Here is a 24,966-nt window from a genome sequence, read left to right as displayed (position 1 = left end):
CGTTAGAGAGGGAAAAGTGTTCTTTTATTCAGTTATATGACTAACCGTCGTCAACGTGGGAGTCTCCTCACAACGAGAAGGACGGCGCCAGCCTGTGGACTGCTGCAGTGTGGACGTGTTTGGGGCTCCTCTCTCCGCTCTCCTCCTCATCCTCTCACGCCAGTGGTATACGGTGCGATTGGTGAGTAAAAAGACTTCCCTGCCACACATAACTTCACCACTTGGACCAAACAATGCGCTCATGATGGACACAGGTTTTTTTGTTTTTCAAACGGAACGTTGCGTGGGACAATCCAAACCGAAAAGGAACTTTGAACTGACTGTGAACAATGAGAGGACATTGAATACTGTGGAAACTGTGTGAGACTGTTTTTGGGTTTACTATTAATAGCAAAGGTACTGTGTGTGCATTGTGTTCACAAGCATACAACTGCTATTTGCATATGTGGGAATTTTGCTGTTTTTTGTGTGTATAGACACATGCTGATGGTGTTGAATCCAGTTTTCAGGTGTTATTGTGCCACTCGAGTGAAGTGAAGGCGAACATGTTTTGGGATTCTTATAGTGGTTACACATTATTAGAGAAATCATTCCTATAAGTCTATATTTTGTTTATATATTTTGTTATTTACTTTTCTATTTTACTTAGTATTAGAATACTAATACAAGTGTTAATAAATAACAATCTTTTTCAACTTTCACGATACTGATTTTATTGTGAAGTTTTTCTTTTCTCTGAAGTAGGGGCGTCTCGTCCTCTGTACTGGAGCATAATAGTTAGGGGGAATACAGTAAGTACCACACACTGACACTTACTCACTTATTCTGTACTTTAGGTTCACACTGTGACAGGTAAAATCCTAGAGCCTAAGCTATTGTGTTTTGACTGGACAGGCAGAGTGGACACGAGACTAATAGGCCTGGGGGTTAGGGATTTAGCTCCTCTAACTTCCTGCCATTCAGGGAAGAGTGATTTACCCCTACTAAGCAGACGTAGGTCCCGTCTGTTACATTTTGGCGTCACGAACAGGATAACTTCTTGTAGCGTCTTAGTTTTTGCACGATGGCTGAGATGGAAGAGTTAAGGAAGCAATTTAATGATCTCCAGAAAACAGTTACAGCTCAGACAGCTAGGCTGGGAGAACAAGCGGTACTTCTTGATCAGGCCAGACAAGATCAGAGGGAAGCGCTGATGATGGCTAAGACTGTTATCGAACAGCAGGCCAAGAACCCTGCGTCTTTGTATATCCCAAGAGAGAGAAAATGTTCCGATTTCACTGGTAGCCCAGCCCTAGGGGAGCTTTGCGTTGAGGAGTGGATAGCCTCCATGAAGTCTAGCTTCAAGATAGCCAGAGTTCCAGAAGAAGATCAAATTGAGCTGCTCGGACAGCACCTCAAGGGGGAGGCAAAATTGACAGTTAGGTTTCTGTTAAGTGAAGGAAATACTGATATCACAAAAGTCTTTGAAGTTCTAGAGAAAACCTATGGCGACAAGGTCCCGGTTGGTACTCGCCTTAGAGAGTTTTATGACAGGAAGCAAGGGCCAGGTGAAAAGATACGTGCCTACGTTTATGATCTTCAGGTGAAACTATGTAAGCTGAAACGGCGAGACCCAGGGCGAGTCCAAGATTCAGACCAAATGCTGAAAGAGCAATTTGTACTTGGGTTAAGAGATGACTTCTTACGGCGTGAAACAAAGAGACAAGAGAAAGCCCAACCAACGCTGTCCTTTCTGGACCTGATGCAAGCGGCCATCACGTGGTCTGAGGAAGAAGAAGCTCCTCCAGCTGCGGCTGTAGCCAGAGGCCCAGTGCGAGGAGGGGTTCATGCAGCGGCTGCTGAAGAAACCTCCCCTCCACTGACCCTGAAATCACTATATGAAGCTATTCAAAACATTTCGGCCCGCCAGGAGGAACTCTACAAAGCAGTTCACGGAAGAGAGCAAACTGTAATGCCCACTAGACTTGCTAGACCACCTCTAAGAGATGAGGAAGGGCGACTAATTTGCTATTCCTGCAATAAACCTGGCCACACGAGTCGTACATGTCGGCAGGGTAAACCAGTAGAGCATAGAGCGACGATGACAGCCGTTGCCACAACAGAGTATCAAGCCGAAAATGACACACAAGGCTCTGGTGGTTTGGCTTCAGCTGGCATTAAATCCGTTACCCAGACCAACGAGAGGGACTCAGCAGCTTCTAGTGGTGCATTTGGGGAGTGCTTCACAATTGATGTTTTGATAGATGGAGTAAAAACCAGCTGCCTTTTAGACACTGGTTCCAAGGTCACTACCATTCCAGAGAGTTATTTCAGGGAACATTTCCAGGGGACCGAGTGCTGTCTGTCACCAGCTAAATGGGTTCGTCTAACAGCGGCTAATGGCCTTGAAATTCCAGTGATCGGGTGTTTGGAGGCGGATATTGAGTGTATGGGCAGGCTGTTGAAGGGTCGGTGTGTTTTTGTCCTGAAAGACAGTTGCAGCGGCCAGAAAGAAAAGGGAAAACCACCGGGTATTCTGGGAATGAATGTAATCGGAGGGCTCAAGGGCTTCCTGTCTGATTTCAAAGGTGTTAAGAAGCTTGACCGAGGTACTCTACAGCCAGGCCATGCCAGCCTACGCCATATACTGGCAACTATGGAAGAAGAGGAACGGTGTGTAGGTCCGAACGGGCGGATCGGGTTCGTAAAAGTCGCAGGGAGGCGGGCGGTCAACATTCCCCCGTTCAGTGAAAAGGTGATTGAAGGTCGCTGTAGGATACCACCCAGAGCAACATGCAAAGTGTTGGTTGAGGCATCGGCCAGGGCCAGTCTCCCACGTGGTCTACTGGTGGCAAATGTACTGGCCCAGGCTACTGAGGGGAGGGTCCCAGTGCATGTATTCAACTCGAGTGAGAAGACCATCACATTGTTCCCAAGGTGCAGAGTGGCAGAGTTGAGTAAACCCGATGTGATCGTACCAAGGGAAGTAGTGTCCGTGGAGGAGGTGGACGGAGAAGTGTACGTGAGGAAGGTTAGTCGTGGGGAGGTCAAGTCAGCAGAGGGGGAGGGATCATTGTCTGTTCCGATACATGCAAATCTCGAGGGCCTAACGTCATCCCAGGTGCAGAAGCTGGACGATCTTCTCAGGAAACACCGGGATGTGTTCTCAGAGCATAAAAGTGATTTTGGGTACACTACCACGGTAACCCACCATATTCAGACTGGAGATGCAAGGCCAGTTAAGCAAAGCCACCGGCGTATACCTCCACACATATTTCAAGAGTTTAAGAGACACGTGCAAGACTTAGTCGCACAAGGGGTACTTAAGGAGAGCTGCAGCCCGTGGGCCTCTCCTGCGGTAATTGTCATTAAGCCAGACCAATCTGTACGGTTCTGTTGTGATTACCGTAAGCTAAATGGTGTTACATTGAAGGACGCCTACCCACTCCCGAGGGTTGAAGAGTCATTGGATGCCCTTGGAAAGGCAAAGCTCTTCTCATCGCTAGATTTGACAGCAGGCTATTTTCAGGTGGCAGTCCATGTAGACGATCAGGAGAAAACAGCTGTTACCACCCCATTTGGCCTATTCCAGTGGACTAGAATGCCATTTGGTCTTTGCAATGCCCCTGCCACATTTCAGAGGCTGATGGAGGTGGTCCTCGGTGATCTGGCATTTGACGTGTTACTAATATATCTGGACGATGTCCTGGTTTTTTCGAACGACTTCGATAGCCACTGCGAGAAACTGGACCTAGTATTCAGTCGTCTGAAGGAACATGGGCTGAAGCTTAAACCAAACAAGTGCTTCCTACTAAAGTCAGAGGTCAAATTCTTAGGCCATATTGTTTCCGCAGAGGGTGTTCGAGTAGACATGAAAAAGGTCAAAACCCTCCGTGATTGGCCGGTGCCCAGGAGTACAAAAGATGTGCGGCAAGTGGTGGGGTTCATGTCGTATTACAGGCGTTTTGTCCCGAACTTCGCCCACCTGGCAAAGCCGTTACATTCTCTAATGGGAAAGGGAAAGAAAGAGAGTGGAGGCCAGTCTGTTCTCTTTGTGTGGAGTAGAGAGTGTCAAGAAGCTTTTGATAAGCTAAGGGAGCACCTTATGTCATCTCCGGTACTTGCGTATCCTGATTTCTCCCTCCCTTTCACTCTTACCACTGATGGGAGCCTTCTTGGGTTGGGGGCAGTGCTTAGTCAGCGGCAGGAGGGGGTGGAGCGTGTTGTCGCCTTTGCTAGTCGAGGCCTCCGGGGTTCTGAGAGAAATGACAAGAACTATAGTGCATTTAAGCTCGAGCTGCTAGCCCTTAAATGGGGAATAACAGAGAAATTTCGGGATTTTTTAATGTACTCAAAATTTGTCGTGGTGACTGATCATAATCCTCTGCGCTATCTCGAAACAGCTAACCTCGGGGCGGTGGAGCAGAGGTGGGTCGCCCAGTTAGCAGAGTATGATTTTGAAGTGCATTATAAACCGGGGAGGGAGAACACTAATGCGGACGTGTTGTCTCGGCTGCCTCGAGCGCTGGAGCCTGAAGTGAGCGACAATGATAAAGACTTTCTCGTCATTCAGGCTGAGGAAGTGCGGGCCTGTCTATGGCCTAGACAGAAGACAAATGCAGGAAGGCCTAGTGTGCAGGTGGCTTCCCAAGCTGCTGTTGCAGCAAAAGTTGCTGGGTATAGCTGGGAGGAGCTTCAGCAACTTCAGGTAGAGGATCCTGTAGTAGGCCCTATAGCACGGGCAACGAAATGTAACACTCGGCCCAACAAGAACCAGTTACAGGGAATGGCCCCGGAACAGAAAAAAATGTCCTCACAATGGGATCGACTGAGCATCCGTCATGGTGTCCTGTTTCGTAGCATTTGTGACCCCAGAGACGGTGAAGAGGTGTACCAGTTGGTATTACCAGAGTTTCTGCGGAAACATGTGTTCAGTATGGAGCATGAACATGGGGGTCATTTTAGTCAAATGGGTACACTTGCACGTATGACACGCAGTTTTTACTGGCCCTCAATGAGCAGAGAGGTACATGAGTGGGTGAAGCAGTGTAAGCGTTGTGCACTTGCCAAAGACATATTTCCAACTATCCGAGCCCCGTTGACATGCACTAATGTGACCACCCCTCTAGAGGTACTGGCCATGGATTACACCCGTTTGGAGATGTCTGTGGGTGGCTATGAGAATGTTAGTCATGACTGACATGTTTACACGCTTTACAATGGCTGTGCCCACGAAAGACCAGTCTGCTAAAACCACAGCCAGGGCCATAGTCAAGCACTGGTTTGTGTATTATGGCTGTCCCTCTAGGCTTCACTCAGACCAGGGCCGCAGTTTTGAAGCCAGTGTTATCAAAGAACTCTGTCGTATCTATGGCATCGCCAAGAGTCGTACAAGTCCATATCACCCCCAGGGCAACGCTCAATGCGAGCGATTCAATAGGACGATGCATGATATGCTTAGAACTTTGACACCAGAGAGGAAACGAAATTGGAAGGAGTATCTTCCTGAGCTTGTGATGGCTTATAACAGTCACGTTCACTCCTCAACGGGATACTCCCCGTTTTATCTCCTCTTCGGCCGAGATGCACGACTGCCTCAGGACATTCTGGGGGGAAAAGACTTGGAGCCCAGTGACATTGACAACCTCGATGATTGGGTCCTCGACCACCATGAGAGGCTGAAAGTGGCCGCGGAGGTCGCCGGGGACGCAGCTCAGGATGCGTCACGGCGACGCAAACGTCTCTACGACCGGAAATCACACGCTGCACTTGTCCGATCGGGTAATCAAGTACTGCTGAGAAATCATCGACCAAGGGGAAGGAATAAGATCCAGGACAAGTGGGAGCCAGAACCATATATAGTTGTCAAGCAGAACCACCCCGACATACCTGTATTCACAGTCAGGCCTGAAACGGGTGGGCCGTCAAAAGTAGTGCATCGAAACCAGATGAAACATTGCACCTTTCAGACACCTGTTAGAGAAGTAGTTGCTCCCAGGCACAAGAGAGCTGCATCTGGTTCAGACACTGACTCTGTAGGGTTAGTTTGCATTCCTTGCACCCTTCACAATGCACCAACACCAGGCGAGGGTATTGGAGATAGTCAAAGGGAATTGAGGGATGTTGAGCCAGAGGCAGTCTTTGGCGGTAGCCGGGAGGGGGTGTCGGATCATGAACGTGGGAGAGCCTCTAATGCTAACTTTGGGGACGGGTCTGTTTTGGGGGGTTTATCGGAAGATGCAGATAACTCAGAGTCAGACAACAAGTCTATGATAGGGAGGCGTCCACAGAGGAAAACTAGGGGTCAGTTACCCGTTAGGTATCGGGAGGGGTATGTTCTGAAGTGAATCCCTTTTCTTTTGTCATGTTTTGTGTGATATGTGAAATGTGATATGTGATTTTGTTTTACACTGAAAAAAAATCGAAAAAGAATTCATGTATGTGTACTTCTGACCTATGTTCTTAGGCTGTCAGCAAACAAGGAAGTCTATGATGTGGCAGGGTTTGGAAGGGGGGAATGTAGGTGTACACCTAATATTGTGCACATATTTCTTTATGTATCTCTAATAACCTGAGATCCCTCAAAATATTTTCATCCAATCGCACCCAGGACCTTGGCCATAGGCTCGGCCAATCAATGACTAGCAGGATGGTGGACTGGCGAATGGGAGGAGAGGAGGGGTGGGACAAGAGAAGGGAGGGAAAAACAGACAGATATGGAAAATGGCGACGCCCGAAGAGCTTTGAGGCTGACGAAGATTTTCGGTAAGATAACAGTAAATGACAGTTTAGCTCTTAGTTACTGCGTGTGTGATAGGGTAATCTGAGCTACAGAACTGTTAAGGGTTGAGTGGCGTGTGGATGAGCGGAAGACTCCACGCTAACAACGCAGAAGATCCGCCCGCCATTATAGCAGCAACAAGTATAAGTCGCGTAGTGCGAGGCACCCGTCCTCGTTAGAGAGGGAAAAGTGTTCTTTTATTCAGTTATATGACTAACCGTCGTCAACGTGGGAGTCTCCTCACAACGAGAAGGACGGCGCCAGCCTGTGGACTGCTGCAGTGTGGACGTGTTTGGGGCTCCTCTCTCCGCTCTCCTCCTCATCCTCTCACGCCAGTGGTATACGGTGCGATTGGTGAGTAAAAAGACTTCCCTGCCACACATAACTTCACCACTTGGACCGGACAATGCGCTCATGATGGACACAGGTTTTTTTGTTTTTCAAACGGAACGTTGCGTGGGACAATCCAAACCGAAAAGGAACTTTGAACTGACTGTGAACAATGAGAGGACATTGAATACTGTGGAAACTGTGTTAGACTGTTTTTGGGTTTACTATTAATAGCAAAGGTACTGTGTGTGCATTGTGTTCACAAGCATACAACTGCTATTTGCATATGTGGGAATTTTGCTGTTTTTTGTGTGTATAGACACATGCTGATGGTGTTGAATCCAGTTTTCAGGTGTTATTGTGCCACTCGAGTGAAGTGAAGGTGAACACGTTTTGGGATTCTTATAGTGGTTACACATTATTAGAGAAATCATTCCTATAAGTCTATATTTTGTTTATATATTTTGTTATTTACTTTTCTATTTTACTTAGTATTAGAATACTAATACTAGTGTTAATAAATAACAATCTTTTTCAACTTTCACGATACTGATTTTATTGTGAAGTTTTTCTTTTCTCTGAAGTAGGGGCGTCTCGTCCTCTGTACTGGAGCATATTAGTTAGGGGGAATACAGTAAGTACCACACACTGACACTTACTCACTTATTCTGTACTTTAGGTTCACACTGTGACAGGTAAAATCCTAGAGCCTAAGCTATTGTGTTTTGACTGGACAGGCAGAGTGGACACGAGACTAATAGGCCTGGGGGTTAGGGATTTAGCTCCTCTAACTTCCTGCCATTCAGGGAAGAGTGATTTACCCCTACTAAGCAGACGTAGGTCCCGTCTGTTACATTTGTCTCGTTGTCCCTCCTACTGCAATAATTACGGTGACACCTGTCTTTATATATGCGTTGGACACGCCTTCCAACTTCCCTTTTGTCCACCATAACGGGAGAGGTAGGCGTCCATGCGACGACAGATAATGTCATGTTAAGAACTTCTGTTCATTTTCTTGTTCTGTATTGTATTTTGTGTAGGGACTCGACGACGTCAAAAACTTATTGACAACAATTGTGTTCTGTTTTATCAGGTATGTTTATTTCACTGTTGTACGCCCTTTTGTCCACCATAACGGGAGAGGGACTCGACGACGTCAAAAACTTATTGACAACAATTGTGTTCTGTTTTATCAGTAAAGTGCAGCTGAGCAATCCATGGTGTCGGTCGTTTTTCACAAAAGCCACACAACGCAGAGAGGAAAAGACCACCGGTTACACATGTTTTGTAAGTATCTGTTTAGTGTGCAGCCTAGTCTTGGGAAAGGTTAGACAAAGACGTCTGCACACTACACACGTAGGATTTGTTCGCGAGGTGTGCTGACAAATCACGCTGTTTTAAAGTGTGTGCGTGTGATTTAAGCTCTTTTAGGTTTTTGCTGGTGACATTATATCCAGCTGGTACATTTTATGAACATTTTTGTGACAGATAGTCCTGTCATAGCAGAAAGAAAAGTGGTGAATGGGCAAGCCTGTTTGTATGAGTGGTTATTGAAGCCTTTTGATGGTGTTTTATTTTCTGTTCATCTATTAATGGGTGTGGGCTAATGAGAGGCTTGATACGCCCTAATAGCACGGGGGGGATTTTTTTTTTTTCATGCAACAGTGCTGTGCTATGTATTGATTTGTCAGGGGCTATTAACGGTGGGCTTTACAGTGAAGTTTTTGAAGTCAACTTGTGTCACTATTGCCCTTGTTTTGCTATACTGCCTTCGTGGGGATTTCTCTTTGTTGTTATAGTGAAATATTTGCATAGTATTCGAGATTTTTACAATGGCTGGTCGTGGGCATAGTGTCACATTTGGAATGGGGAGGGGTAGGTTGGTGTCAAGCAGTCCCAGCTTCATGATAGACCAACCAGTTTTTAACCCGCTACTGACCCCCATCTCTAGCTCCACACCAGTTACTCAAGCAGTGCGTGAACCCACGCAAGTCATATCTGTTGATGCTTTTGGAGATATGATCACAACTTTAGCTAAACAGATAGGAGACAATATCTCTGCCAACATCAGCATGATGCACCAGCCAAGTGCCTTTCAGCCTCAGTCCACTGCTGTGAGCCCTTCCTCCGGGCATGATGGTTCGCCACAAGTGAAAGTTGTTGTGCAGCCTGACGTTAAAGCGCCACCTTACTTTAGGGGCGATAATGCTGATGTGTTCTCAATTCATGAATGGGTAGACATGATGAAATGTTACCTAAATAGAGTAAAATGTGACAGTCCTCCTGAAATATTTGAGCTAATTATGTCCAGACTAACAGGCAAAGCGAGGGATGTTGTAAAGGTGTCGCTGCGCAGCCGCCCTGAACTAAATACAGCTGACCTGCCCATTGCAGTGTTTGACATTTTGAAAGGTAACTTCAGTGAGCTATCATATTCTAACTTGCCTATGAAAGACTTTTACTGCACTATTCCCCATTCTGGTGAGAGTGCTATGGACTACTGGATCCGTCTTAACAAGTCCATTGATGCTGCTGATGAGTGTCTCCATAGGCGGGGCAAATCTGTTGAGGACCCCAGTGCTGAAGTCGTCATGATGTTTATTAACCACTGTCCTGACCCTCATCTTGCCTTGTTGTTTCAACTAAAGACACCTGAGCAGTGGACTGCAGCTGAGGTTCAGGAGCGTCTAGATGCTCACATAAGAAAGGTTAGAAAGACAGCAGCCCAGTCTCAATGTATGATGGGCTTGTCAGCTTACAGTCAAAGCCCAGTGACTGATTATTCTTCGCCGCAGGCTGTCTCGGTAGCACGCCAGCAGTCTTTGCTTTCTGTTCCTCAACCTTCCCCTGCTTTTTCCTGTAGTCAGCCTCCTTCTGATGCACTTGTGGCGGTCGCACATCAGTCCACCTCCCCATTCCACCCATCTTCTGCTGTCAATGTGGCGCCGGCCGCTTTTGACCCACCAGCTAACGACCCTGGTGCTCAAGTTGTGGCCATGTTTGATAAGGTTCTGTCCTTGTGCAATGCATCTTTGGCTAACAATCAAAGACCAAGAGGCCAAAGGTCAGGCACCCGTCAGACTGGTCAACCCAGAAACCATCAAAGTTCTGTGGCAGGCACGTGTCGAGTATGTACTTCCAGTGAACATTCAACTCATGCACACTGTAAGCTCTACAGATTGTGCCTCAACTGTTTGAGACCTGGTCACATGAAGCGTGAGTGCCCACAGGCCTCACATTCCCCGGCTATACCGCCATCTTTTCCACCCAATGCTGATTTAAACTAACCCGCCTGTGTAGTGAGAGGGGTAGCATGGGCGATGCTGGTAGCACCCTCAGTGAAAATGAAGATGTGCAATTGACCTATGTGAACTGTTGTAGTAGCCTTTCTGATGACAAAACAGTGATTGTTGTGGGTTCCCATAGAGTGGAAGGAGCTAGTGAGTTGTTTTATGCTCCAGTGTCTGTGGGGGGCCAGTCTGTTTTAAGAGGGATGCTTGATTCAGGTAGCATGTCATGCACGCTAAGTGTGGAGGCGGAGTCAAAGCTTAGAGCTGTTGGGCTACTCCCTAGTCCTCGGCCTGTGCCGGAGAAGATGGTCCTTGTTGGCTGTGGTGGCCTTATGACACAACCCAGGTGCATTTATGACCTTGAAATTGAAGTTTATGGGTCTAAGTTCATTGTGCCAACTTTACTTGTTCCAGGGCAGAAAGATGAGATGATCATTGGGACCAATGTCATAAGACCCATTATACAGGCAATGAAGTCTGATAATAAGTACTGGCAGCTGGTCTGCTCCAATACTTCTGACCCCAAATGTGAACAGTTTCTTGGACTACTCAGCTGCATTACACGCTGGTCTGGTCCCGAAATGCCTGAAAAAGTTGGTACAGTCAAGCTAAGACAATCTGTCACTCTTGCACCTCAGGGAGAGTCTCTCGTATGGGGGAAGCTGCCCAGCAGTGCTCCTGTGTCACCTGGGAGTACTGTCATTGTGGAGCCCACCTCTTCCCGTTCAACCCCTAGAGACATCATTGTTGGGCGGGTCGTGACACCCATGTGGGGTGATCGTTGGGTCCCAATGAAGATCCTGAACCCAACAAAGAGACCTGTGACACTCCGCCGTAACGCTAAGGTAGCAGATGTTTTCCCTTGTATTGCAATGGAAGACCTTCCTTTGTCACAGAGTGTGTGTATGCAGCAGACCTGTGAGGAAAGAAACCCAGCCTCCAAGTCAGGTACCACCTCTAATCCCCTTCAGCAGCTTAAAGACTGCGGATTGGCGGATGTTGATCTTGAAGGCTGTGAAGTATCAGAGGAATGGAAACAGCGACTGGCTGAACTAGTCCTCACTTACGAAGATGTATTTTCTAAAGACAAGCTGGACTGTGGCGAAGCAAAGGATTTTGTCCACCGAATCCACCTCACTGATGATCGCCCTTTCAGACTCCCCTATCGCCGTGTCCCTCCAGCTCACTATCATAAGCTGAGAGAGGTGCTGTCTGAGATGGAGTTGAAAGGAATCATCAGCAAGTCAGTCAGTGAGTATGCCTCGCTCCTTGTTCTCGTCTGGAAGAAGTCAGGGGAGTTGAGGATCTGCACGGACTTCCGCTTGCTTAACGCCAAGACCGTGACGGATGCACACCCGCTACTCCACCAGGCTGACTGTCTTGCCGCCCTTGGTGGAAATGCCTTTTTCAGTACCATGGATCTCACATCGGGGTTTTACAACGTCCCCCTCCATGAGTCTGACAGGCGGTATACGGCCTTCACAACACCCTTAGGCCTATACGAGTACAACAGACTTCCCCAGGGCTTGTGCAACAGCCCTGCATCCTTTATGCGGATGATGATCAGCATCTTTGGGGACTTGAACTTCTCCAGCCTCCTCTGCTATTTGGATGACCTGCTCGTGTTTGCTCCATCCGAAGAGGAAGCCCTGAAGCGGCTGGAGAGTGTCTTCCTGCGTCTCAGAGCCAAAAACCTGAAACTGGCGCAGAGGAAGTGCTACTTCTTGCGTAGGACCGTGAAGTTTCTCGGTCATGTAGTGAACAGCGGAGGTGTCGCAGTCGACCAGGAGAAAGTCAAAGTCATCTCGGCTTTTGAAAAAAAGGACCTTATGGAGGATGACGGCTGCACCCCATCACAGCGGAAAGTCAAGTCCTTCCTGGGCATGGTGCTGTACTACCAGCATTTCATCCCTGGCTGTTCTTCTCTTGCAAAGCCACTTTACACATTGACTGCAGGACAGAAGAGGAGTGCCAAGGGCTCCTTTGGGCGGAGAAGAGCAGGCACCTTCAGAAAACTGACTCCTCAGGACTGGACTTCTGCTTGTGAGAAGGCGTTTGAGGATCTGAAGAGTGCACTTCTTAATAGTGTGGTGCTAGCACACCCAGACTTTGAAAGGCCCTTCATCCTCTGCACCGATGCATCACTTGATGGTCTGGGTGCAGTCCTGTCCCAGGTCCCTGATGGCGAAGAACGAGCGAGACCCATTGCTTTTGCAAGCAAAACTCTCAGCCGCAGCCAAGTCAACTACCCTGCTCACAGACTGGAGTTCTTAGCCCTTAAATGGGCAGTTTGTGATAAATTCAGCCACTGGCTCAAGGGTCACAGGTTTACTGTCTGGTCGGATAACAACCCCCTCACTCACATCCTGACTAAGCCAAAACTAGATGCCTGTGAGCAGCGGTGGGTCTCCAAGTTGGCTCCATATAATTTTGAGATTAAGCACATCCCTGGCAGGCAGAATGTGGTGGCAGATGCACTCAGTAGAGACCCATTTGTGACTCCTTTGAGGGAGCGGCTGCTGCGTGAGCCCTATGCTAAGCTGCTGAATCGGGTCTGTGATGTCAGTGATGGATGTGTGCAGGATGCGTTCCGCTTCACTTGCCAGCCACAATCACTGAGGTGTCATCCTCACATTGACACCATTGAAAGTTCGATGTCCGAAGAAGATGTCTCTTCAATCCTTTCTTCTTTGGATGAATGGGACAGTGCTCCTCACCAGCGTGCTACCTCACTAGCTGACCACCTCACAACATTGGAACCTCCTGGCCAAGACACTTTGCCTTCCCTGTCACTTGCTGACCTTCAGTCTCACCAACAAAGAGACCCAGTCATCTTAAGAGCTACTTATTATGTTGACAGAAAACGCAGGCCCTCCAGACGCGAACGTTGTAATGAAAATCAGCTAACTCTGAGAGTCTTGAAACAGTGGGATAGGCTGATACTTCTGGATGGTATCCTCTATAGGGTCACAAAGGACCCTTTGACCAAGAAGAAGAGGTACCAGTTTGTTGTGCCAGAGTCCTTGAAGGCAGACGCACTGTCTGGCATTCATGACCAAACTGGTCATCAAGGTCAGCCCCGCACTCTTGCTCTAGCTCGCCACCGCTTTTTCTGGTATGACATGGAGAAGGATGTCCGCAGTTACGTGAAACAGTGCCGCAGGTGTGTCCTTAGCAAGACCCCCGAGCCTTCAGCAAGGGCCTCGCTACAAAGCATCAAAACCTCTGCTCCCCTAGAGCTTGTGTGTGTTGACTTTTGGACAGCTGAAGACAGCCACAACAAATCTGTGGATGTTCTTGTAGTCACTGATCACTTTACGAAATTGGCACATGCTTTTCCTTGTCAGGACCAGACTGCAAAGAGGGTTGCTAGGAAATTATGGGACAGCTTCTTCTGCATTTACGGCTTCCCCCAGCGCCTTCATTCAGACCAGGGTGCAAATTTTGAAAGTGAACTGATTGCTGAACTCTTGATGTTGTCAGGAGTTGAGAAGTCTCACACTTCCCCCTACCATCCTATGGGAAACGGTGGGACGGAGCGGTTTAACCGCACCTTGGGCAACATGTTGAGATCATTGCCCCCTCGCTCCAAGCAGAAATGGCCCCAAATGATCCAGACAATGACTTTTGTGTATAATTGCACTGTGCATGAGACGACTGGGTTTGCGCCTTTTTATTTGATGTTTGGGAGAACCCCGAGATTGCCGGTAGATCTCCTCTTTAAGAATGTGTTTCGGGATGAGACTGTGTGTGACTATAACATATATGTAAAGTCCCTTTTAGAGGACCTGCATTGTGCCATGACGCTTGCCCAGAAGAACTGCTCTGCTGAGCAGAAGCATCAGAGTGACCAGTACAACAGAAAAGTCAAAGGTCAGCCTCTTTCACTTGGCGACCAGGTGCTGTTGGCAAACAAAGGTGTCAAAGGGAAGCGTAAACTTTCTGACAAGTGGTTGCCTGTTATACACACTGTGGTGGCCTCAAAACCCGACCTGCACATCTACCGGATCAAGGATCCAGAGGGGAATGAACGTGTTGTTCACCGTAACCTGTTGCTCCAGGTTAACTTCCTGCCATTAGATGGAGCTTTGGAGGATGATGCTGGACCAGTGGTCATGCCTGCCACAGCAGTATTTGATGGGTGTGAGTCAGAGGTGTCGGATACGGCAGCTGCAACTGTTGGGACATCCCATGCTGGTTCCCTCTTGAGTGCTGATGCTTGTGATGATGGCCGTACTGACTCATGGGTCCATGAGCAGTCTTCCTTTGATGAGCCTCAGTGTTCAGAGTCCGCTAAAGTAGTCTCCCCTCCAGACAGTGGCCATATTGCTGCTCTGGATCCCCCGATAGCTCTCTCTGCTCCCTCACTGCAATTAGTCCCAGTTGGTCCACCTCAAGCATCTGGTGCTGAAAACCAATTTGCCTCACGGTTTGGCAGAGTCATTAAACCTGTTTACCGTTTCATAGAGTCCATGGTTCAACTTGAGTCCATATTAGGGGTCAAGCCAGGCTCCCATACTGTTATTAGTGTGTGAGATATGACCAGAAAGCTGTTTTGTGCTGCTCTTGGTGTGGACTCAATGTTCTGAAAAACTAATTTTTCCCTACTCACCCACAATGTTTGGCCTGTGTATGTGTGGTGTATAAGGCACCTCACCTTGTCTATAGAGTACTATGAGTTCTTGCTGGGCGCCAAGCAAGTCTCTTGTTCTCTTATCCTTTAAATAGGAAGCGTATATTGCTGTTTAATGCAAATTTGTGATTTTCATGGCTATTGTGTTTACACATGTGTACTGTTCTTGCAAACCGGACTTTTGTGTAATTCTTGGGGGGTGAGTGTAACAGGGTCCATTATGTCTTGTAAATAATGTATTTTATAATGCTTTATTATTGTTATAATTACACAAAATGTGTAAGTTACATGTAAATACCTGAATATTGTTTGATGTTTTGTCAATGTGGAACCATTGTCTCGTTGTCCCTCCTACTGCAATAATTACGGTGACACCTGTCTTTATATATGCGTTGGACACGCCTTCCAACTTCCCTTTTGTCCACCATAACGGGAGAGGTAGGCGTCCATGCGACGACAGATAATGTCATGTTAAGAACTTCTGTTCATTTTCTTGTTCTGTATTGTATTTTGTGTAGGGACTCGACGACGTCAAAAACTTATTGACAACAATTGTGTTCTGTTTTATCAGGTATGTTTATTTCACTGTTGTACGCCCTTTTGTCCACCATAACGGGAGAGGGACTCGACGACGTCAAAAACTTATTGACAACAATTGTGTTCTGTTTTATCAGTAAAGTGCAGCTGAGCAATCCATGGTGTCGGTTGTTTTTCATAAAAGCCACACAACGCAGAGAGGAAAAGACCACCGGTTACACATGTTTTGTAAGTATCTGTTTAGTGTGCAGCCTAGTCTTGGGAAAGGTTAGACAAAGACGTCTGCACACTACACACGTAGGATTTGTTTGTGTATAGAGACACCAGGCTTAGTAGTAGCTGTCACCCTTGTAGGTTTTGTACCCCCTCTTTGGCAAGAGTAGGTAGGTAGGTTTTTGGTGTATGCTAATTAAATAGCTTTAGTTAGTAAGCTTACCTTTCTTTTTCAGATGTGTATTTTGGTATGTTTTGTTCATTCCTTTGACAGCACCTGTATTCCCAAGCTAGGCTAATGTTGTGTCTTTTTCATATGGCGTCACATTAGTGCCAAAAATCCGAGCGCATAAAAACTGTTATCGCGCGCTGATTCTCCACTTCGTGTGCCTTTTTGCGCGCGCGCGACGCCTTTTTGCGCGCTCTCTGTGTACCCCTGGCATCTCTCCTCGCGCTGTCATGTTTCTTTTTGGCACTTTGGGGGCGGGTATGCTTAGACGGCCCCTCCTTTCTGATTGGTCAGGCGAAAAATGCTGAAAAATGCTCAGAGCCAATCAGAAGTATAGCAGGGCGGGTCATCGTCAATATGTATCAAGATTTACGGAGGAAGAAGTGGATAAAAAAATGTCGCGCGCTGATGAAGGTTATTTCATACTACATAAACACAATACAGGGTAATACAAAATGTGACCCAAATAAATAATAAGACAACAAACACCATAATCACATCTTTCAGCCAGAACTGGTCCACCAGCAATAACATACATTTTGAAATGTTAAAAATAGCTCTTAATAATGTATTCTGAAACAGTTTAAAATAATCAAAGAACTGACTAACACTGACCCTACACAACTATGTTGCACAATTAAGTCTTTTTTTTTTTAATGCGAAAGAGGTCATTTCAACAGGTACAGCATCCTATGTCATATCTACATGTAATAAGATTTGTAACAAGGCAAACCGTTTGTAAATTGGTCGAAAATCGAGCAAGTTATGGTAATTTAATTAGTACATGTACCATTGACATCAATGTAATGATTGAGGCTAGATGTCCGAGGTAAGATGGCTACAACGTTGCTACGCTGGAGAATCATTGGTCATATGAAAAATGCTCACAGCCAATCAGAAAGAAGGGGCCGTCTAAGCATACCCGCCCCCAAAGTGCCAAAAAGAAACATGACAGCGCGAGGAGAGATGCCAGGCGTACACAGAGAGTGCGCAGAAAGGCGTCGCGCGCGCGCAGAAAGGCGTCGCGCGCGCGCAAAAAGGCACCGCGCGCGCACAGAAAGGCACCACGCGCGCGCAAAAGGGTGCCGCGCGCGCGCACGAAGTGGAGAATCAGCGCGCGATAACAGTTTTTATGCGCTCGGATTTTTGGCACTAATGTGATGCCATATTTTCAACCCCCCCCCCACCCACCATGGTTACCTTTTAATAACACGAGTTTTGTCTTGGCTTCGGTGTCTTTAATTTACATCTCATTTAGTTTATACACTTTTATGTTGCTCCCCGGGAGGCAAATCCAGAAGTTCACAAAAAAGCACCGCAGAAGTCACGAAAGTCCCAAAGGGTCCCGAACCAAAAGGCAAAAAAAACCCACATGAAAACAAGAGAGAAACATACCATACTATACCATACCAACTTTATTTATAAAGCCCTTTAAAAACAAGCACAGTTGAAAAACAAAGGGATGTACACCACAAAGAAATAGAGGCAAAGGACAGACTAAAAAATAACATTTAAATCAGAAATAAAAATACACATTTAAAAAGCAAATATAAATTACCCTAAGAACAGTTTGTTAGATAAAAACAGTTTAAAAGTTAAAAACAGTTCAGGAACACAAAAGGATGAGCTCCTGCCACCAGCAGCCACGACAGCAGCGTCATCTTGGGAAAAAAAAAGCAAACGTTCCGTTACAGAATTATGTGTATGAAATTATAAAAAAAATACTACTGTTGGTAAAAATAAAATACAAGTTAAGCAACTAAAACAGTGACCACAACAGTGAAGGAGGCCAGCAGAGCACTCAGTAAAACGGCAGCTGCTTTCACGTCTTGTTCTGCAACACAAGAAGAGTGCATCTTAGGACTGCAATACAACGTTACAAAATAAAGTAACCAGTTGGATTCAGCGCGCCTTGCTTGCCCCTTGGAGTCCGCGGGACAAAACCATTCACACTCTGAAGTTATTATTGCAAAAGCCAAATTCTAACTTCAGACTAATACCAAGAGAGCAAAGCAGTTTGATGACGGCAGCGAGTCGGACCGCAACAGGAAGTAGCAAGAACACAGCGAGAGGAAAGGGTGCAACTTTCTGCTCTTCTTTGTTGCGTCTTCAAACCAAATGAAATTTGAACATCGTGCAGGTGTTGACTTATTGAAGTCGGACGAAGTGAACATGTGAGTAAAGTAGGAGGAAGACGCAGAGCTTAATAAAGCATAGCCCTTCTCGCTGTCTCATGCAATTACTGCTAGTTTGTTCACTTCCTGTGTTTAACATGCTCGTCTTCTGATAGAGAGAGAAAAGAACAGAGTCGCCTGTTTTGTTTTTGTTTTAAAGTGCAATGACAATAAAGCTATCCTAATCTAGTTCTGCTTCCTCCTCATGCTTTGTCAACACCTCCAACATCAACCTGAGAACCAACGTCCTGTGTGGTGGACCTTTGTGTACTGCATAACAGGGCCTTTTTTTGCCCCCCTTAAATAGTGCGAGTCTGATAAAAGACCAAAAACAAATGTCCACTGCAGAGGACGCTATGTTATACTTGCATTGTTTTACTCCACATATTGACACGCTCTATTTTTTTTGTGTTGTTCAAGTATGTAAATGTTTTTTTTTGTATTTCTGAGATTTATCCATCTATCTTCAACCGCTTATCCCATACTTGCCAACCTTGAGACCTTCAAATTCGGAAGATTTGGGGGAGGCGAGGGGCGGGGTTAAGGGGGGAGGAGTATATTTAAAACTAGAATTCACTGCAATTCAATATATATATATATATATATATATAAATTAAATAAATACTTGACTTTCAGTGAATTCTAGCTATATATATATATATATATATATGTATTTTATTTTATATATATATATATATATATATATATATATATATATATATATGTATATATGTATTTTATTATATATATATATATACATATATATATGTATATATGTATTTTATTATATATATATATATATGTATATATGTATTTTATTATATATATATATATATGTATTTTATTATATATATATATGTATATATGTATTTTATTATATATATATATATGTATATGTATATATGTATTTTATTATATATATATATATATATACATATAATTAAAATAAATACTTGAATTTCAGTGTTCATTTATTTACTCATATACACACACATAACACTCCTCTACTCATTGTTGTATTTGAAAGTGCAATGCTTTGCAGCCAGTAGCACAGCCTTTAAAGGAGCATAGGTATGGGCAGTGTATTATTCTGGGTTGGAGTCAATAACCAGGCGAGGTGATGAAGTTACGTCTCTTTACTTCATACTTCAGAACCGACTCCCACACTTGCCGTCAGGGTGCGCAATACAACGTAAACCGTTGGCCAACCAAAAAGTAACCACAGAACGCTCTACGGTATAGTGTTCTGTGGACGTGGACGCGGGCGTGACGACAGGCTGTCCTCACTCAGGTCCACATGTACCTGGAGGAGGCGTGCCTTAAGTCGGGCTGGAAATCAGGAGAAATTCAGGAGAATGGTTGTCCCGGGAGATTTTCGGGAGAGGCACTGAAATTCGTGAGTCTCCCGGAAAATTCGGGAGGGTTGGCAAGTATGGCTTATCCGGAATTGGGTCGTGGGGACAACAGCTCCAGCAGAGACCCCCAGACTTCCCTCTCCAGAGCAACATTAGCAACTTCCTCCTGGGGAATCCCGAAGTGTTCCCAGGCCAGAGAGGAGATGTAATCCCCCCATCTGGTCTTTGGCCTGCCGCGGGGTCTCCTCCCAGTGGGGCGTGCAACGAGGACCTCCCTAGGGAGACGCTCGTGAGGCATCCGCACGAGATGCCCGAACCACCGAAGCTGGTTCTTTTCCAAGCGAAGAAGCAGCGGCTCTACTCCGAGTCTCTCTCGGGTGACTGAACTTCTCACCCTATCTCTAAGGGAGATGCCAGCCACCCTTCTGAGGAAACTCATTTCGGCCGCTTGTATCCGCGATCTTATTATTTCGGTCATGAGCCACACTTTATGACCATAGGTGATAGTAGGAATGTAGATAGCGCGGTAGACCGAGAGCTTTGCCTTCTGGCTCAGCTCTCTCAGTGCGGCAGAGAGACTGCAATACTGCCCCAGCTGCTCCGATTCGCCAGCTGATTTCCTTCTCCATCTTTCCCTCACTCGTGAACAAGACCCCGAGATACTTAAACTCCTCCACCTGAGACAGAGTCTCGTTCTCTACCTGGACTGTACAAACCATTGGTTTCCTGCTAAGAACCATGGCCTCAGATTTGGAGATGCTGATCCTCTGATTTCTGAGATTGTGTTTTTTTAAAAAGGGACAGTACATTTGAATGAACGTGTGACACGTAAATATGTGAGATTATAGCCATTGGTTGATTTCCATCTCCAAGTTGATGTTAAAATGAAGACAAACACTTTCGAAACAAATACACTGATTCGCAATATTAAAAATGTTAAAATTCCAAGATTTAGTTGCAAAACATGCTGCTGTATTGATTGATTGATTGATTGAAACTTTTATTAGTAGATTGCACAGTACAGTACATATTCCGTACAATTGACCACTAAATGGTAACACCCGAATACGTTGTTCAACTTGTTTAAGTCGGGGTCCACGTTAATCAATTCATAGTAAGACACTCACTGTCACAGATTTACCTTTTGCATTCCACAAATACATAAAACAATTGATAAAATACATTATTCGTAGTATACACTTTCATTTATACCAGTAGTACTTTCATTTATGCAGTTTTGTTTTTTAAGCAACCAATCAAACAAGGCTTTCTCTTTTCATCTTTACAACAGGTTGTTTAAAAATGTTGAAAAGGTAAATCCAAACAGTTAATCTAAATGTTAAATGTAAGTCTTGAATTTTATTATGAAGGTTAAATCCAAAAGTGAAATCTAAGTGTTAAATAGAAATGTTAAATATACAAATAAATGTTCAAACCAAGCAATAGGTCTGTGTACATTCCGGTCATTCTAGTTCCAATTCTGAAACGCAAATCAAAAAATAAAATTAGGGCCGTTTTCCGATTTTTATTATATATGGCAGATTTTAAAACAAAAAAAAATTCAAATATTTCCATAAAATGGGATTTTGTGCTGTTTTCTTTCTATGGATTTGAATTTTTCAAGATAAGCAGAAAAATCGTTAAAAAAAAAAAGTTCATCCAAAATGCAAACATGTGTGGTTATCTGTGTGATGACAAATTGAACCGGAAGCGGTATTTTAGCTTTTCCTTTGCGTTTAGCATGTTTTTAGCAACATCTTTGTTCAGCAGGAGTCCTATTATCGTTTTAAAAAAGTGTCATTAAATAGTTGTCCAACTTTTTTTTCAGAAATGAAAGTACAAAAAAATCGCCCGAAATTTGTTTTTTGATTTGCATTTAAGAACTGGAAATAGAATGAACGGAAAGTACACGGACCACAATAAACATAAGTGTTTAATATAAATATAAACATAAATAAATGTTAAATGCAAATGCTAATCTAAATGTTAAATCTCGAGGTGAAATCTAAATGATAAAATCCAGATCTCAATGTTAAATCCAAACATTAAATCTAAATATGAAATTTAAGTGTTAAATTTACATCAAAATGTTATTACATTGAAATGTTAAAGCCCCACTTAAAAACTTTCAGTTTTGCTTGATTTTGGCGGCGCCACTGGACCAAAGCGGGTGTTTTGGCTGAAGGAAGACCACATTTTCCACGGGGGCAAGCGCATAGCTTCGTAAATCGTCATAAACGTACATACAAACTGACACGATAATACCACAATGGTTCAGTATGACTGATCAGTTTGAGAATCACTGGTCTAAACCTATTTATTAACCTTTAAAAAAGGCCAACAATTGATTAAAATAAATAACATGAGTAAATGTTTAATACATACGTGAGTCCACATGAGTTCCTTGTCCGAACAGGATCTGTCCACACGTGGCTACGGCACAGTAGTATGTTCCGGTGTCAGAGGAGTTGAGTACGGTCAGAGAGAGGTGATAGACGCAGCTTCTTGGGTCTTGTTCATCATCACTGTCGGAGTAAATGATGTGTGGATCAGACTCTCCCGATCCTGACTTCAACCAGTAGACGCTGCTTTGGTTCGGACATTGGCGGAAATATTCTTTGCTCTCAGCGAGGACGGAACACTGGATGGTCACAGACTCGCCCCCTTTGACCGACTTGCTTTGCGGAATTTGTCTCACCTGGAAGGACTTGCGTCTGGGGTCTGTGTGAGTCACAAAGAGGCATTAACATGTTTGATTCAGAAGCCCTTTTATCGATAAACAGTCCACATACAGTCGTAGACAAAAGTTTACATACACTTGTAAAGAACATAATGTCATAGCTGTCTTGAGTTTCCAATCATTTCTACAACTCTTATTTTTTTGTGGTAGAGTGATTGGAGCCATACTTGCCAACCCTCACGAATTTTCCGGGAGACTCCCGAGTTTCAGTGCCTCTCCCGAAAATCTCCCGGGACAACCAAATTTCTCCCGATTTCCACCCAGACAACAATATTGGGGGCGACTGCCTTTAGCGTCCTCTCACCTGAAAAGGAGACTATTATATATGTCTCCGTTATCCATAGGTTTATCTATAACCCATAACACGGTGGCCGAATGGATATATTCACTCATGAACGGTCAGAAAAGCACAAGGCGGCGGCAACGCAGTATTATGGGCCACCTTGCAAGCAACATCCCGTTCTCATTTGCGGATGTTTTCAACAAATCCGTGAAGGATATGATCCCGGATTCAGAGATCGCTCGCCAGTACTCAAATGGTAGAACAAAGGCTACTCAAATAGTGAAAGGTAAGTGTTATTTTTTTTAAGTAAACAGCAAGTACAGTACAGTTAGTAGAACAACTGTGTTTCCATTACTCTGTACTGTACTATATATATATATATATATATATATATATATTTAAGAAATACTTTAATTTCAGGGAATTCTAGCTAAAAATATACTCCTCCCACCCAACAAATATGTGCTCCAATCACTCTATCACAAACAAATAAGAGTTGTAGAAATGATTGGAAAACTCAAGACAGCCATGATATTATGTTCTTTACAAGTATATATTGTACTGTATATTCACCTTTCACCACCAGATGCGTGCCACCGGTGAACACCATGTTGTATGAGCTCCCAGCTTGGCAGGTGTACATCGCTTCATCGTCTTTGTATACGTTTGTGATGTTTAAAACGTACATGTCACCCGTACGCGCGCTCACAAATCTTCCGTCCTTGAACGGTTCTCGAAGGGACATTTCCCCGAAATACCCCTCAACAATGGTTTGAACCATTGAGCCGAATTTCATCTTGTACCAGTAAAATATGTCACCTCTTTCGTCGTAGCGTGGGCATGCCAAAGTGACGTTAACGCCAACTTCCACCAGGCTCAGTGTTATCGGAACGTAGGATTGACTCAGAACTGAAGAAAAAGACAGAAAAAAAGTAAAACGAAGAAAAAGTGGAAAATACAAAACGGAGGTGCCTAAGCTCACCCAATGCGCCGAGAAGCACAAGTGCAGTCAGCTCCGCCATCGTTGTGATCGTCTTTCCACTAAGTCTCGAGGAGGTTTGCAAGTAAGAAACAATGGTGTTAGGCTGAAATGCGAAAAATGTATTTCCGCTGCATTTTTTTTTTCAAACTACTGACCCATTTTTACCAAGCGTACGTGACTAGACGCTCACTTGTGAGTCTAAAACAGGGGTGTCAAACTCAAATACAGAGTGGGCCAAAATGTATAACTGAACAAAGCCGCGGGCCAAGGTTGAACAAATTAACCTTTTAATAGGGACCCAAACAAGTTTTGCATTGAACATTGATCAAGCAAGGCTTATATAACTTTATAGTGACATGCAAAATCCAGTTTCAAATAATAACAATAAAAAAATATCAATGGCATATCAAATACAATTTAAATAAAAATGGAATGCCTCTTTTCTATTTGCAGCCTTCTGAGGTAAATATCAACTTTAACTATTTCCACAGGCTAATAAATTTGAAAATAAAATAACAATGAATAAACAAACCATTCAGGACTTTAAACTGCTCAGTTTGTAACACACTGATCTAATCTGATGTGCCCAAGCCAGATACCTGCCATCTTTTCTTGGATACTAGTTCATTAATGTCAGGGCTCAGGCTTTGAGCTGAGGCAACCTTCATTATCCAACAAAGGTGTTCATCAGTCATTATATCTCGTAGTCCACCCGGACCACAGTCTTGGGGGCGTGCCTTAAAGGCATTGCCTTTAACGTCCTCTACGTGCTGTCGTCACGTCCGCTTTTCATCCATTCTAAAAACGTGCCGGCCCAGTCACAAGATATGTGCGGCTTCTGTACGCACACGCACGTGAATGCAAACGCACACTTGATCAACAATGATAAACGTTACACTGAGGGTGGCCGTATAAACAACTTTAACACTGTTATAAATATACGCCACACTGTGAACATCCTCACCGTAACACAACATAAACACAACAGAACAAACAAATACCCAGAACCCTTTGCAGTACTAACTCTTCCGGGACGCTACAAAATACACCCCCGCTACCACCAAACCCCGCCCAGCCCCCCCCCCCCCATACACCTTGTAGCGTCCCGGAAGACTTAGTGCTGCAAAGGACTCTGGGTATTTGTTCTGTTGTGTTATGTTGTGTTACGGTGCTGATGTTCTCTCGAAATGTGTTTGTCATTCTTGTTTGGTGTGGATTCACAGTGTGGCGTATATTTCTAACAGTGTTAAAGTTGTTTATACGGCCACCCTCAGTGTAACCTGTATCGCTGTTGATCAAGTATGCATTGCATTCACTTGTGTGTGCGTGCAGAAGCCGCACATATTATATGACTGGGCCAGCACTCGTTGGACTGGATGAAAAGTGGCCGTGACGATTTTCGGGAGGGGCACTGAAATTTGGGAGTCTCCAGGGAGGGTT

General features: G+C 44.8%; 1 protein-coding gene across 1 annotated transcript; it reads right to left on the bottom strand.

The window, feature by feature from the left end:
* Positions 1-17,384: 17,384 nt before the first annotated feature.
* Positions 17,385-23,778, bottom strand: LOC133617384 (uncharacterized). Its single transcript, XM_061977325.1, has 4 exons — positions 23,527-23,778; positions 23,118-23,453; positions 21,907-22,242; positions 17,385-17,826 (listed from the first exon to the last, which is right to left on the bottom strand). The coding sequence occupies exons 1-4, from the start codon at positions 23,564-23,566 to the stop codon at positions 17,744-17,746; spliced, it is 795 nt and encodes a 264-aa protein (XP_061833309.1). The 5' UTR covers positions 23,567-23,778; the 3' UTR covers positions 17,385-17,743.
* Positions 23,779-24,966: the final 1,188 nt, after the last annotated feature.

This window comes from Nerophis lumbriciformis, linkage group LG16 (genome assembly GCF_033978685.3).
Source record: "Nerophis lumbriciformis linkage group LG16, RoL_Nlum_v2.1, whole genome shotgun sequence".
In the NCBI taxonomy this organism is placed as follows: domain Eukaryota; kingdom Metazoa; phylum Chordata; class Actinopteri; order Syngnathiformes; family Syngnathidae; genus Nerophis; species Nerophis lumbriciformis.
This window is presented reverse-complemented; position numbering and strand designations above follow the sequence as displayed.

Coding starts and splice junctions, on each gene's coding strand:
- LOC133617384 (XM_061977325.1), bottom strand. CDS start 23,566: ATGGCGGAGCTGACTGCACTTGTGCTTCTCGGCGCATTGG. Junction 23,454..23,526: donor TGTGCTTCTCGGCGCATTGG/GTGAGCTTAGGC, acceptor CTTTTTCTTCAG/TTCTGAGTCAATCCTACGTT. Junction 17,827..21,906: donor AGGAACTCATGTGGACTCAC/GTATGTATTAAA, acceptor CTTGTGTTGCAG/AACAAGACGTGAAAGCAGCT.